This window comes from Delphinus delphis, chromosome 1, assembly GCF_949987515.2.
Source record: "Delphinus delphis chromosome 1, mDelDel1.2, whole genome shotgun sequence".
Taxonomy (NCBI): Eukaryota; Metazoa; Chordata; class Mammalia; order Artiodactyla; family Delphinidae; genus Delphinus; species Delphinus delphis.
In genome coordinates, this window is record NC_082683.1 from 50435360 (window position 1) to 50450209 (window position 14850).

The window sequence follows — 14850 nt, forward strand, 5'->3', positions numbered from 1 at the left end:
AGTGGCTGTACCAATTTACATTCCCACCAACAGTGTAAGAGGGTTCCCTTTTCTCCACACCCTCTCCAGCATTTACTGTTTGTAGATTTTTTGCTGATGGCCATTCTGACTGCTGTGAGGTGGAACCTCATTGTAGTTTTGATTTGCATTTCTCTAATAGTGATGTTGAACATCTTTTCATGTGTTTTTTGGCCATCTATATGTCTTCTTTGGAGAAATGTCTATTTAGATCTTCTGCCCATTTTTTGATTGAGTTGTTTGGTTTTTTTGATACTGAGCTGCATGAGCTGTTTGTATATTTTGGAGATTAATCCCTAGTCGATTGCTTTGTTTGCAAATATTTTCTCCCATTCTGAGGGTCGTTCTGAATGGACAAAGAAGATGTGGTACATATATACAATGGAATATTACTCAACCATAAAAAGGGACGAAATAATGCCATTTGCAGTGACATGGATGGGCCTAGAGATTGTCATACAGAGTGAAGTAAGTCAGAAAGAGAAAGAAATATATAATATTGCTTATATATGGAATCTAAAAAAATGGCACAGATGAACTTATTTGCAAGGCAGAAATAGAGTAACAGATATAGAAAACAAACTTATGGTTACCAAGGGGGGAAGAGGAGGTGGGATGAATTGAGAGATTGGGATTGACATGTATACAGTACTATATATAAAATAGATAACTAATGAGAACCTACTGTATAGCACAGGGAATTCTACTTGGTGCTCTGTGGTGACCTAAATGGGAAGGGAATCTAAAAAAAAATATATATATATATATATATATATATATATATATACACACACACATATATATACACATATATATACATATATATATACACACACATATATATATACACATATATATACATATACATATATATATATATGGCTGATTCACTTTGCTGTACAGCTGATTCACTTTGCTGTACAGCAGAAACTAATACAACATTGTAAAGCAACTATACGCCAATAAAAACTAATTAAAAAAAATTTGTGGGGCTTCCCTGGTGGCGCAGTGGTTGAGAGTCCGCCTGCCGATGCAGGGGACACGGGTTCATGCCCCGGTCTGGGAGGATCCCACATGCCGTGGAGCGGCTGGGCCCGTGAGCCATGGCCACTGAGCCTGCGCATCCGGATCCTGTGCTCCGCAACGGGAGAGGCCACAACAGTGAGAGGCCCGCATACCGAAAAAAAAAAAAAAAAAAAATTTGTGGAGCCCAGTACAAAATGAAAAAAAAAAAAAGACATATGAGCTGTAAGCTGCACACTTCACCTATATTACTCAGATCACACAGGTAGAGGGCATTTTCTAGCTTCCTGAGCCTGTCGATCCATGTCTCATATTCTTCAGACGTGTTTTTCATCACTGGACTGACAAAAGGCTGTGAGACTGGCCTGATCTTCAAAGTGCTCAGGAGATCTTTGGGGGCTGAAGTCTCAGCAGGAGGGTTTTCTGGCTGCAAATCCTTTTCTGGAGTTTTCTACCAAAACAACACAAACATTTCACTGGCAACATATTCATAACCCAGAGCTCCCCCAGTATCTTGGCCAACATGAGGCTACACAACTAGCAAGATTTATTGTAGGTCTGGCTTTGTAAATAACTACTATGTTGAATACTCTCTTTTTTCTTTAAGAGAAGGATAAAATTGTGACTTTTATTCAGTTTGCATTTCTGATTTACACAAACAGAGGTTTTTGTAACTGACTGAGACTTTCATGATGTTCTACTCTGTTTTATACTAGTGGGATCAATAGGCAATGCATATAATTTCTTGGTGGGAAAACCTCTGGATCGTGAGTATGAGATTCTTGACAAAAAGTGATTGAAACAATAATGGTGTTAGCTTTGGCTTGTGGGCTCACTATAATGAAGCATAAGGCACTAGTTCTGTCTGTCCTATTCATTTAACAAAGGGAGCTGAAGTCCAGAGTGGGGAAGTGACTTACTAAGATCATATAGTGAATGGTAGACACAAAACTAGATCGAGGGTATAGAGGTTATACCTAGCTCATCTTTGTATCCTAACCCCATGTCCAGTACAAAATAGAGATATTTTTAGAATAAACAGACACATGAGTGTCAGTAGAGCCATGTAAGACATTCTGTCACCTGTCATGTAGAGAGAGTGAGCAGCTATTGTTTGATCTGCCCAACCCCAGTTTTCCAGGAATTGCCCCTCCTTTCAATCCATATGGCTATAGAGAGAACCGTCATGTGTCTAAGCACATAGTGCAGGACTGGGCATCTAATGCAAAATGTTCAGTAAACACATTTTCCAGTGATTTTGGAACCATTTGTGAGAGTTAAAGCCAGAGATAGGAAAACAGAGATCATTCTGGATGAGAGGTAAGAAGAGAGAGACAGAGAGGATATGAAACTGACAGCAGAGAAGAGAGAAGATATAAGAAGTCATGATGATGTTCAAGGTTCAAGTCTTTGATTTTATTGTTATGTTTCTATCCTTGGGGAGATATATGTATACATACATATAAATAAATAAATAAATAAAAATATAATATATATAAATATATATATTATGCTCCTTCCTTATCCTTCTAATAAATTAAGTTGGTAGAGTTGGTTATATTAATTGTAATTCAAATATTCTTAACTAATTTTTCATAGAATTAGGCTTTCCAATTTGTATACCATCTGTGCTTCTCCCAAATTTCAAATACCCGAATTTCTCCAATTTTGTACCTTGTCTCAAACCTCTCACATATAAGCTGTGGAGATCCCCTTGCTCTAAAGAATAGTAATTTAAATAAGAGGCCAAGTTAACAAACATGGATTCAGCTGCTACTGGGAAATGTGAAGAATTGTCTTGTTTAAAATAATATCATGCTATACAAAACTGTACCCATATGGATGACTAGTTACCAGTACATTTTGAGAGATTAATATATAAGAATTCTACTTTGATAAAGTCTATTTTGGGAGAAGCTGAAAGTTTTTATAAAGTAAATAGAATAGTGATTCTCATACTTTTTAGAGCTTCGGACCACTTTAGAAATCCAATGAAAACTTTAGATAATCTACCCAGATGGATGCACATTTGCATACAGTTTGGTGAATGATTTTAGAAAATTCAAAGAGGTCCTTAAAGCTGAGAAACTGACTTTAAATAATTATATATTTCTTCAGATAATTAACACTCTCTTTGACCACTAAAGACAGGGAATGGGGGAATTTGTATGGGCCTGAATTAAGCTAAACCTAGGAAGTAAGTACGTAAGTAGATAACTAACTAACACACCCTATACTGTTTTGGTCCCACTGTGCCAAGATGAAGTCCAAATTCCTTGCTTGGCTCATAAGACCATTCAAGTTCTTGTTCTTCCTTCTCTTCTTTCAATATATACATCATTTTCTCCAGCCACATAAAACCAGAAAAAAAAAATACAGCTGTTTGATGCCCTTATGCCTTATATACGCTGTTTCCTCTGTTGTAAAACTCCTTCTTGCTACCTATGCCTTGATGCGTTAGGCTCCTACTCATCCTCCAAAGCCCAACTCATATTTCACTTCTTGGGGGAAGCCTTCCCTGATAGCCCCAGCCTAGGTGAGGGGCAATTCTTTGTAGCCCCTTTATCCATCATAGCACTTATTATGGGATAGTGTAATTGTCTGTTAAAGTATCTCTCCCATCTGCTAAAGATCTTGATCCTGGGCCTGTGAGATAATCATTTATGTATCTTCAAGTTCTGGTTAGTGACTGTCACATAGTTCGTTCTCAAGATATGTTTACGGGATGAGTAAGTGAATGGATAAATGAGTGATTTTCCTGGAACAATAGGAAAGTTGCTTTACCAAACTTCTGCTTCAAGTCGCCTTTCTAAAAAGTGGGACAATGAATGCTGCTTATACAGGAATATGAGAAGAATCGATTATTGCAGAGAGGCAGTAAAATCCTCAAACAAGAGGCAAAATAAAAGAGCAAAGTATATATTTTTTATAATCTTATTCACAGCAGATTTAACACTCAAGGAGAAAAGCATTTGCTGTTGTTTCTTGCATGGAAAGAGGCTTGCCAAAATGGATACTATTTTCTAAAATATTTCGAAGTGTGAAGTGCATGAAGAGGCCTCCCGTCATCTGAAGATGAATTATGTTCTAATCCGGGCATTTAAAAACAACAACAACAGAGAAACTCAGGCAATTTTTCAATTCTGTCTGCATCTTCTCCTGGTTAAGTGCTGGGAATATTAAAATGAATTTTAAATGCTTGCCAGATTTTTTTTTTAAAATCAAAGAGCCCATTACATTTTAAAATGGGATGTCTGGGGAAAAGGTCACCCTAAATTTCTGGAAGCTGGACTTAAGATGTTAAAATAGGTCTCACAACCATCCTTTTGGCAGTTGGTGGACTGGTCACAGGCTCTGGAAGGACACCTGTCCACATGCTACAAGTTCAACTTTCAGGGGCCAATGGCAAGCCCATCACTGAGTGGTGATAAGTGGTTTCTGCATGCATACCAGCTAGGAGAGAAACCAACCACACTTTAGGAGTTTGTCTGTATTCCTTCTCTGCTGGAGTAGAGTCTTGAAGTCAAAGATAGTCTGATAGTCAAGGCACTGGGTGGAAATCAAAAATTCAGAAGGGAGGGCCTCACCCAGCATCAGTGAATAGAAGGCGAAGGATTGGTGAAGCCCTTCGCTGAGGTCTGTATACCCAGCTGCATACCATATGTTCAGTTTTTCCTTGAGATATCTCATTAACTTCAGGATGCACTGGAGTAGCAGAGGTTTCCTTTCCTTTCTTTCCTGGATGAGAAAGAAAAAAATGGTTTTAGTTCGGTCTCTTCATTTTAACACATACACATATACACCCAGGCAAAGAAAATGTGGAGGCTCTGCTATACGATTGGCATTGTAAATGGTGATGGGGATACACTGATGGATAAGAAAGATCTAGTTCCTGCCCTGATGAAGCTCACAAAGGGGAGGTAAATGCTAAATAATCACTCAAGATTATTATTTAATTACAAACGACCATAAACACAACACAGGAATATGTGAAAATACATTCCTTTTGGGCTAGGGCTAGGAGTGGTGAAGGATCAGAGAAGGCTTCTTGGAGGAAGTGACACTTCAAGTGGGGACCTGAAGGATGAATAGGAGTTTCCAGGCAAAGGTGATTGTGGGCATGTGCATAGAGCAGAGAGTTCCAGATAAGCAGAGACATCAGCCTGTAGAACTGTCCTGAATCAGGAGGGCTTTTACAGTTTGGGAAGTGGCATGGGACCTCTTCCTGTGGTCCTGCCTCTTAGAGAAGCAGGCACTTCTGCCTCCCTTACCACCCAAGTTTGTACTTGAAGGATCGTGTAAAACCTTTGTCTTCTCCCTTCCTTGTTCCTTTCAATGGTCAGAAGTCCTATATGGGAAGAGGTTTGAATGGCATCCCTAACCCAGGAGATTTTACTATCCAGGTGCTAGCTGCTCAGGCTGCTGCCTTCATGAATAGAAGAAATTTCCTTAGGATGCAGGAAAGAGACATAAAGACCTTCAGTTTACATCCTCTAAGGCTTATTGTGGGCATCATTCATTCATCACTCAGCACCTGTCATCAGACTTGGCAACATTCATTTACTGTATAAATCAGTATGACAACGACACAGCATAGACTTCTGGGAGCTTCAGCTTCAATATTTAATGTGTAATTCAAATATGCCATTAACAAATACATATTGTTTCTGAGTTGGGTGTTGCTGTTTTCAATAAAATGGTTCAATCAATGAATTTTAAACAAAAGGTAGAGGGTGACAGTATAACACAGTGGTGGAGAATAGAGGCTCTGAAGTCAGATGCCTTGGGTTTGAGTCTTGGCTCCTTTCTCTATTAGCTGCATGACCTAGGGCAAGGGACTTGTCCTCTTTGTGTCTCAGTTTCCCTTTCTGTAAAATGGGGATAATGCCATCTATAGGTTATTGTGAGGATTAAATGAACTAGAAAATGTAAAGCAAATACTTGGAGCATAGCAAGTACTCAATAAATGTTAACTAATAGTGTTATCTGTGTAAGGATGTTTATATGAATAAATTCACATATTGGATTAAAAAGCCTTTTGTTAGACTTTTAACATTGCACCTACAACTCAGTATGAATCTTCTCCCACAGTTTCTTGATGGAGAAGGCAATGTGATTTCATAATCTTCTCTGAAGTCCCAGCACCCAGCATTAGAATAAATACCTATTGCATGTTGGTTGACTAAATGGATGATCATGTGCCCTAATCTGAGGTTTGGAAAATACAGTCACTGAATATATAGTTCTGTGTCTCCCATTCCTTTTCAGGCCCTATGGGAGGAAGGATTTCTCTCTTTATCCTTCTATACCTAACCCAGATGCTATAGATGAACTTTGGTGTCAGATCTGATGCTATAATCTGGCTGCTTCCCTTTACCAGCTGCAAGCTTTCAGATCCTAATTTTGTCAGTTGTGAAAAGGGAATGATAATAGCTTTCTGCAATAATATTGTGGAGATTAAAAAAATTACCTAATAAAATGCTTAACATAGGGAAGATGCCCAATACAAGGTAGTATTATTTGTTATTGTGTTATTTTATGTGATCTTAAGCAATCTAGTTTCTCCAGAAAAGAGGACTTTACATTAATTATGATGTGCCAGGCATTTTTGTGGGCACTGTTCACATGCATTATCCCTTTTAGTATAAGATCTAGAACCTAGAGTTTGTCCTGGTCCAGTTTCTCTACTGTCTGTACTTCTAAAAGTTCTATTAGAAGAAGATGCATGTTCGTCTCCCTGGTCTCTTTTAAGCTTCCCTTTCTCCCTCCTAATGCCTATAAGCATATTTTAAAAGGTAATGGTTTGCACATGTGAAAATTGAGAAACCTGAGGCAGAGGTGATTTTTTTTCTTTCTAACACAGCAGGAAGGATAAATAATAACCATCTGTCTAGACTGCCAGTTGAAGATTTGTGCTGGAGGAAATAGGTCAAGCTGGCTTCTAGAGATTTCCAGGTATTGGAAGGACCAGGTTTCACAGGGCTTCCAGTGGATTCTGAGTTACACAGCCAGCCATCTCTCCCCCACCCCAACTAATGACTTGAAATCAACGGTCTTCAGCACTGGCTGCTAAAATGCTCCCACCTGGGGAGCTTTAAAAATTACCAATGCCTAGGTGTCACACAGACCAATTTATCAGAATCTCTAGGGGTGAGAACCCTTTGGGAATTCTAAAAAATTCCCAGGTTATACTAAAGTAAAGCCATAATAAATAACAAGTGACTTAAAAGAATGAAATAATGCCATTTGCAGCAACATGGATGGACCCAGAGATTATCATACTAAGTGAAGTAAGTCAGGTAGAGAAAGACAAATATAATACGATATCATTTATATGTGGAATCTAAAAAAATGATACAAATGAATTTCTTTATAAAACAGAAATAGACTCACAGACATAGAAAACAAACTTATGGTTACCAAAGGGGAAAGGGGCAATGGGAAAGGGAGGAATAAATTGGTAATTTGGGATTAACAGATATACACTACTATAAATAAAATAGATAAACAAGGATCTACTGTATAGCACAGGGAACTATATTCAATGTCTTGTAACAACCTATAGTGTAAAGGAATCTGAAAAACATTATATATATATATATGAATAACTGAATCACTTTGCTGTATACCTGAAACATTGTAAATCAACTATAGTTTCTAAGAAAGAAAGAAAGAAAGAAGGATAGAATATGGCCTCATTGGACCTACTGGATGAAGCTTTTGTGAGAAGAAAACATATATATCTTGAATATCTATATATGTCAGACATTTCCCACATGTTTTCTTACTTAATCTGAAGAATAACTCTGTGAGGTAGAAATATCTCCATTTGACAGGTGAGGAGACTGAGCAATGAAAGTTTCAGTTATCTGCTTGAGATGACAGAGGTAGGGTTAGGTTGGGATTCTAACCCGTTCACTCACTCAATAAACACTTGTTAAATGCTTATTATGATACAACAATGAACAAGGCAGAATCTTCTCATGGAGTGTACATTCCAGTGGTGAGGGCAAACAAGTAGGTATGAAAAATAACATCAAGTAGTGATAAGTGCTAGAAACACAACTAAAGCCAATGATGGGGGTAGAAAGTAATTGCAGTTGCTATTTTAGATAGAGAATTCACCAAAGGCCTCTATGAAGTGACATTTAACTAGAGTCCTGAGTGGAGAAACAAGGGAGAAAGCCATGCAAATGTCTGGGGAAAGATCATTCCAGGAAGAAGCTATCACAAGGGCAAAGGCCTCAAGGAAGGGAGTATTTGGTGCATTCAAGCAATAACTGAGAGAAGAGCCTAGCTGACACAAGATGAAAAGAGAAGAGAAGTGGGTTAGATATTTGCAGAACTAAAGGGCCTTATGGGCCATGCACGTGACCCTTCATTATGCCCTTCTAGTGATATCTTGCTGGCCACCCCTCCCTCATCCCAGTGCTGTGGTTTGGTGGGAATAATCCTTAGTTCCAACTCCAATCTTGGTTTCTGATTTGTTGAAGACTATTTTGGTATCCCAATCACAGTCTTGGTTCAAAGACGGACATGAAACTCAGTCTGAGTCTCTGAGATGAGAGGAGATATCTGTTACAGTTTCTTAGCTAGTAAAGTTCTCTCCTTCTTGGCAGGACCTCCCAAAAGAGAGTGCTGTGAATATATGATGAACATAGCTGCCAGAGCTATTTTGCTATTACAGAAGTGCCCAGAGCAGTTGGGACACCAACATTTAGAGGCTGAAGATGATGCCAACACCAGGTAAAGCAAGCAGAGAGCCAGAAAGGAGCAGATCCTTGATCTGACATTTGAATGGCTAGATCAAACCATGTCTATAGCTCTTGCTGCTGCAAGACTTTTAAGTTACATAAACGAAATCTCATTATTGTCTAAACAAACTGAGTTGGCTTTTCTGTCCCTTCAGTATAAGTAGTTCTAACTAGGAATTACTATGGATTTTTTTTCCTTAATAAAAGGGAGGTTAAGCTCTTAGCCATTTTTCTGTGCTATCTTGAGTGATGGGCCATCAGAAAATGTTTGAGGGGATCAATGAACCTCTGAGGCTACCATCATTCCCTCCTAATTTTCCCCCATCAGTAGTCATGCTATAGCCCTGCTTGATGCTTCCTGCTCTCCTTCTTTCTTTCCCTCACTTCACAGGCTCCACTGTGAAGAGATTCAAAGTTGGGGTCATATTTCATTTTTGTAAAATACTACTTTAGATCTTAGAACAAACCATGTTTGGAGGAGTCTAAGCTCTTTTGTGTTTGTCTTCGTGGGAGTTTGTATCATTTCTTGGATCTGTGGCTTGAGATATTTTTATCACTTTTGGAAGGTTTTCAGTCATAATTTCTTCAGATATTGCTTCATCTATACTCTCTTCCTCCTCTCCTTCTGCAACATAATTACACATATGTTAGATAGTGTCACCATTTACTATATGTCTCTTATACATTCTTTTTTTGTATATCCCATCATCTTTTCTCATTTATGCTTCAATCTGGATATTTCCTATTGAATGATATTCCAGTTCACTAATTCTCTCTTCAGCTATCTTCTATTAAACCCATCTGTTGAGTTTTTAAATTTAATTTTTGTACTTTTTAGTTCTAGATATTCCATTTGATTCCTTTTATAGATTCAAATTAATGGCTGAAAATTCTTCATCTTATTCATTTCCTTAAACATATTAATTACAGTTATTTGAAAATCCATATCCTGTTTTGTATCATTCATGACCATTTCTAACTGAACATTTTGTATGGATAATTCAAGAGATTTTATGAGATGTTAATGTCTTCCACAGAGGGTTTTTTTCTTCTTTCTGTTGGTTGTTCAATTTGAATTTCAAACAATACCTTTTAAAGAAATATTGTTTTGTATTTTTAAAAGTTTTTATTGGAGTATAGTTGATTTTAAATGTTGTGTTAGTTTCAGGTGTACAGCAAAGTGAATCAGTTATACATATAGATATATCCACTCTTTTTTTTTAAGATTCTTTTCCCATATAGGCCACTGTAGAGTATTGAGTAGACTTCCCTATACTATACAGCAGGTTCTTATTAGTTATCTATTTTATATATAGTAGTATGTATATGTCAATCCCAATCTCCCAATTTATCCTTCACCTCACTTATCCCCTGATGACTATAAGTTTGTTTTCTTTCTTTCTTTCTTTCTTTCTTTGGCTGCCTTGGGTCTTCGTTGCTGCACATGGGCTTTCTCTAGTTGGGGTGAGCAGGGGCTACTCTTCATTGTGGTGTGTGAGTTTGTCATTGTGATGGCTTCTCTTGTTGTGGAGCACAGGGCTCTAGGTGCACAGGCTTCAGTACTTGCAGCACATGGGCTCAGTAGTTGTGGCATGTGGGCTCTAGGGCATGCAGGCTTCAGTAGTTGTGATGCACAGGCTCAGTAGTTGTGGCTCACAGGCTCTAGAGCACAGGCTCAGTAGTTGAGGCACAGGGGCTTAGTTGCTCTGCAGCATGTGGGATCTTCCTGGACCAGGGATTGAACCCGTGTTCCCTCCATTGGCAGGTGGATTCTTAACCACTGTGCCACCAGGGAAGTCCCCATAAGTTTGTTTTCCACATGTATGACTCTACTTCTGTTTTGTAAATAAATTCATTTGTACCCCTTTTTTAGATCCTACATATAAGCAGTATCATATGATATTTGTCCTTCTATGTTTGACTTACTTCACTCAGTATGACAATCTCTAGGTCCATCCATGTTGCTGCAAATGGCATTATTTTGCTCTTTTTTATGGCTGAGTAATATTTCATTGTGTATATGTGCCACATCTTCTTTATCCATTCCTCTGTTGATAGACATTTAGGTTGCTTCCATGTCCTGGCTATTGTAAATAGTGTTGCAGTGAACATTGGGGTGCATGTATCTTTTTAAAAATGTATTTATTTATTTATTTTTGGCTGCATTTGTCTTCATTGCTGCATGCAGGCTTGCTCTAGTTGCAGTGAGAGGGGGCTACTCTTTGTTGCGGTGTGTGGGTTTCTCATTGTGGTGTCTTCTCTTGTCGTGGAGCATGGGCTCTAGGTGTACGGGCTTCAATAGTTGTGGCACGTGGGCTCAGTAGTTGTGGCTCATGGGCTTAGTTGCTCCGTGAAATGTGGGATCTTCCTGGACCAGGGCTCGAACCTGTGTCCCCTGCACTGGCAGGCAGATTCTTAACCACTGTGCACCAGGGAACTCCCACATGTATCCTTTTGAATTATGGTTTTCTGGGGGTATATCCAGTAGTGGGATTGCTGGGCCATATGTTAATTCTCTTTTTAGTTTTTTAAGGAACCTCCATACTGTTCTCCATAGTGGCTGCATCAATTTACATTCCCACCAACACTGTAAGAGCATTCCCTTTTCTCCACACCCTATCCAGCATTTATTTTTTGTAGATGTTTTGATGATGGCCATTCTGACTGGTGTGAGATGATACCTCACTGTAATTTTGATTTGCATTTCTCTAATAATTAGTGACGTTGAGCATCTTTTCATGTGCTTTTTGGTCAACCATACATCTTCTTTGGAGAAATGTCAATATAGATGTTCTGCTCATTTTTTGATTGTTATTTGATTTATTTATTCTGATATTGAGCTGCATGAGCTATTTGTATATTTTGGACATGGATCCCTTGTTGGTTGCTTTGTTTGCAAATTATTTTCTCCCATTCTGAGGGTTGTCTTTTCATGCTGTTTATAGTTTCCTTGCTGTGCAAAAGCTTTTAAGTTTACTTAGATTCTATTTGTTTATTTTTGTTTTTATTTTCATGACTCTAGGAGATGGGTCAAAAAACATCTGTGATTTATGTCAAAGAGTGTTCTGCCTTTGTTTTCCTCTAAAAGTTTTATACTGTCTAGCCTTATATTTAGGTCTTTAATTAATTTTGAGTTTATTTTATTTATTTACTTTAACATCTTTATTGGAGTATAATTGCTTTAGAATGGTGTGTTAGTTTCTGCTTTATAACAAAGTGAATCTGCTATACATATACACATATCCCCATATCTCCTCCCTCTTGCATCTCCCTCCCACCCTCCCTATCCCACCCCTCCAGGTGGTCACAAAGCACTGAGCCAATCTCCCTGTGCTATGCAGCTGCTTCCCACCAGCTATCTATTTTACATTTGGTAGTGTATATATGTCCATGCCACTCTCTCACTTTGTCCCAGCTTACCCTTCCCCCTCCCCGTGTCCTCAAGTCCATTCTCTAGTAGGTCTGTGTCTTTATTCCTGTCTAACCCCTAGGTCCTTCATGACATTTTTCCCCCCTAAATTCCATATATATGTGTTAGCATATGGTATTTGTCTTTCTCTTTCTGACTTACTTCACTCTGTATGACAGACTCTAGGTCCATCCACCTTGTTACAAATAGCTCAATTTCATTTCTTTTTATGGCTGAGTAATATTCCATTGTATATATGTGCCATATCTTCTTTATCCATTCACCTGTCAATGGACACTTAAGTTGCTTCCATGTCCTGGCTATTGTAAATAGACCTGCAATGAACATTGTGATACATGACTCTTTTTGAAACATGGTTTTCTCAGGGTATATGCCCAGTAGTGGGATTGCTGGGTCATATGGTAGTTCTATTTTTAGTTTCTTAAGGAACCTCCTTACAGTTCTCCATAGTGGCTGTGTCAATTTACATTCCCAACAACAATGCAAGAGGGTTCCCTTTTCTCCACACCCTCTCCAGCATTTAATTTTTGTACATTTTTTGATGCTGTCCATTCTGAGTGGTGTGAGATGATATCTCATTGTAGTTTTGATTTGCATTTCTCTAATGATTAGTGATGTTGAGCATCCTATCATGTGTTTGTTGGCAATCTGTATATCTTCTTTGGAGAAATGTCTATTTAGGTATTCTGCCCATTTTTGGATTGGGTTGTTTGTTTATTTGGTATTGAGCTGCATGAGCTGCTTGTAAATTTTGGAGATTAATCCTTTGTTAGTTGCTTCATTTGCAAATATATTCTCACATTCTGAGGGTTGTCTTTGGTCTTGTTTATGGTTTCCTTTGCTGAGCAAAAGCTTTGAAGTTTCTTTAGGTCCCATTTTTTAATTTTTGTTTTTATTTCCATTTCTCTAGGAGGTGGGTCAAAAAGGATCTTGCCATGATTTAGGTCATCATAGAGTGTCCTGCCTATGTTTTCCTCTAAGAGATTGATAGTGTCTGGCCTTACATTTACGTCTTTAATCCATTTTGAGTTTATTTTTGTGTATGGTGTTAGGGAGTGTTGTAATTTCATTCTTATACATGTAGCTGTCCAGTTTTCCCAGCACCCCTTATTGAAGAGGCTGTCTTTTCTCCACTGTGTATTCTTGCCCCCTTTATCAAAGATAAGGTGACCATATGTACATGGGTTTATGACTGGGCTTTCTATCTTGTTCCATTGACCTATATTTCTGTTTGTGTGCCAGTACCATACTGTCTTGATTACTTTAGCTTTGTAGTATAGTCTGAAGTCAGGGAGCCTGATTCCTCCTGCTCCGTTTTTCGTTCTCAAATTGCTTTGGCTATTTGGGGTCTTTTAGTTTCCATACAAATTGTGAAAAATATTTTTCTAGTTCTGTGAAAAACCCCATTGGTAGTTTGATAGGGATTACACTGAATCTGTAGATTGCTTTGGGTAGTATAGTCATTTTCACAATGTTGATTCTTCCAATCCAAGAACATGGTATATCTCTCCATCTGTTTGTATCATCTTTAATTTCTTTCATCAGTGGCTTATAGTGTTCTGCATACCGGTCTTTTGTCTCCTTAGGTAGGTTTATTCCTAGGTATTTTATTCTTCTTTTTTGCAATGGTAAATGGGAGTGTTTCCTTAATTTCTCTTTGAGACTTTTCATCATTAGTGTATAGGAATGCAAGAGATTTCTGTGCATTAATTTTGTATCCTGCTACTTTACCAAATTCATTGATTAGCTCTAGTACTTTTCTGGTAGCATCCTTAGGATATTCTATGTATAGTATGATGTCATCTGCTAACAGTGACAGCTTTATTTCTTCTTCTCTGATTTTGATTCTTTTTATTTCTTTTTCTTCTCTGATTGCTGTGGCTAAAACTTCCAAAACTCTGTTGAATAATAGTGGTGAGAGTGGGCAACCTTGTCTTGTTCTTGTTCTTAGTGGAATTGGTTACAGTTTTTCACCATTAAGGACGATGTTGGCTGTGGGTTTGTCACATATGGCATTTAATATGTTGAGGAAAGTTCCCTCTATGCCTACTTTCTGGAGGGTTTTTATCATAAATGGGTGTTGAATTTTGCCAAAGGCTTTCCCTGCATCTACTCAGATGATCATATGGGTTTTCTCCTTCAATTTGTTAATATGGTGTATCACATTGATTGATTTGTGTATATTGAAGAATCCTTGCATTCCTGGGTTAAACCCCATTTGATCATGGTGTATGATCCTTTTAATGTGCTGTTGGATTTTGTTTGCTAGTATTTCATTGAGGATTTTTGCATTTATGTTCATCAGTAATATTGGCCTGTAGTTTTCTTTCTTTGTGACATCTTTGTCTGGTTTTGGTATCAGGGTGATGGTGGCCTTTTAGAACGAGTTTGGGAGTGTTCCTCCCTCTGCTACATTTTGGAAGAGTTTGAGAAGAATAGGTGTTAGCTCTTCTCTAAATGCTTGATAGAATTCGCCTGTGAAGCCATCTGGTCCTGCGTTTTTTTTGTTGGAAGATTTTTAATCACAGTTTCAATTTCAGTACTTGTGATTGGTCTATTCATATTTTCTGTTTCTTCCTGGTTCAGTCTCGGAAGGTTGTGCATTTCTAAGAATTTGTCCATTTC

General features: G+C 38.1%; 1 protein-coding gene across 1 annotated transcript in view; it reads right to left on the reverse strand.

Moving 5' to 3' along the window:
- C1H1orf87 (chromosome 1 C1orf87 homolog) overlaps positions 1-14850 on the reverse strand; it is a 116128-nt gene that overhangs the window by 6755 nt on the left and 94523 nt on the right. The window contains 2 exon segments of the mRNA XM_060005556.1: positions 1285-1492; positions 4700-4779. Of these exon segments, the coding sequence (XP_059861539.1) occupies positions 1285-1492; positions 4700-4779 (288 nt within the window).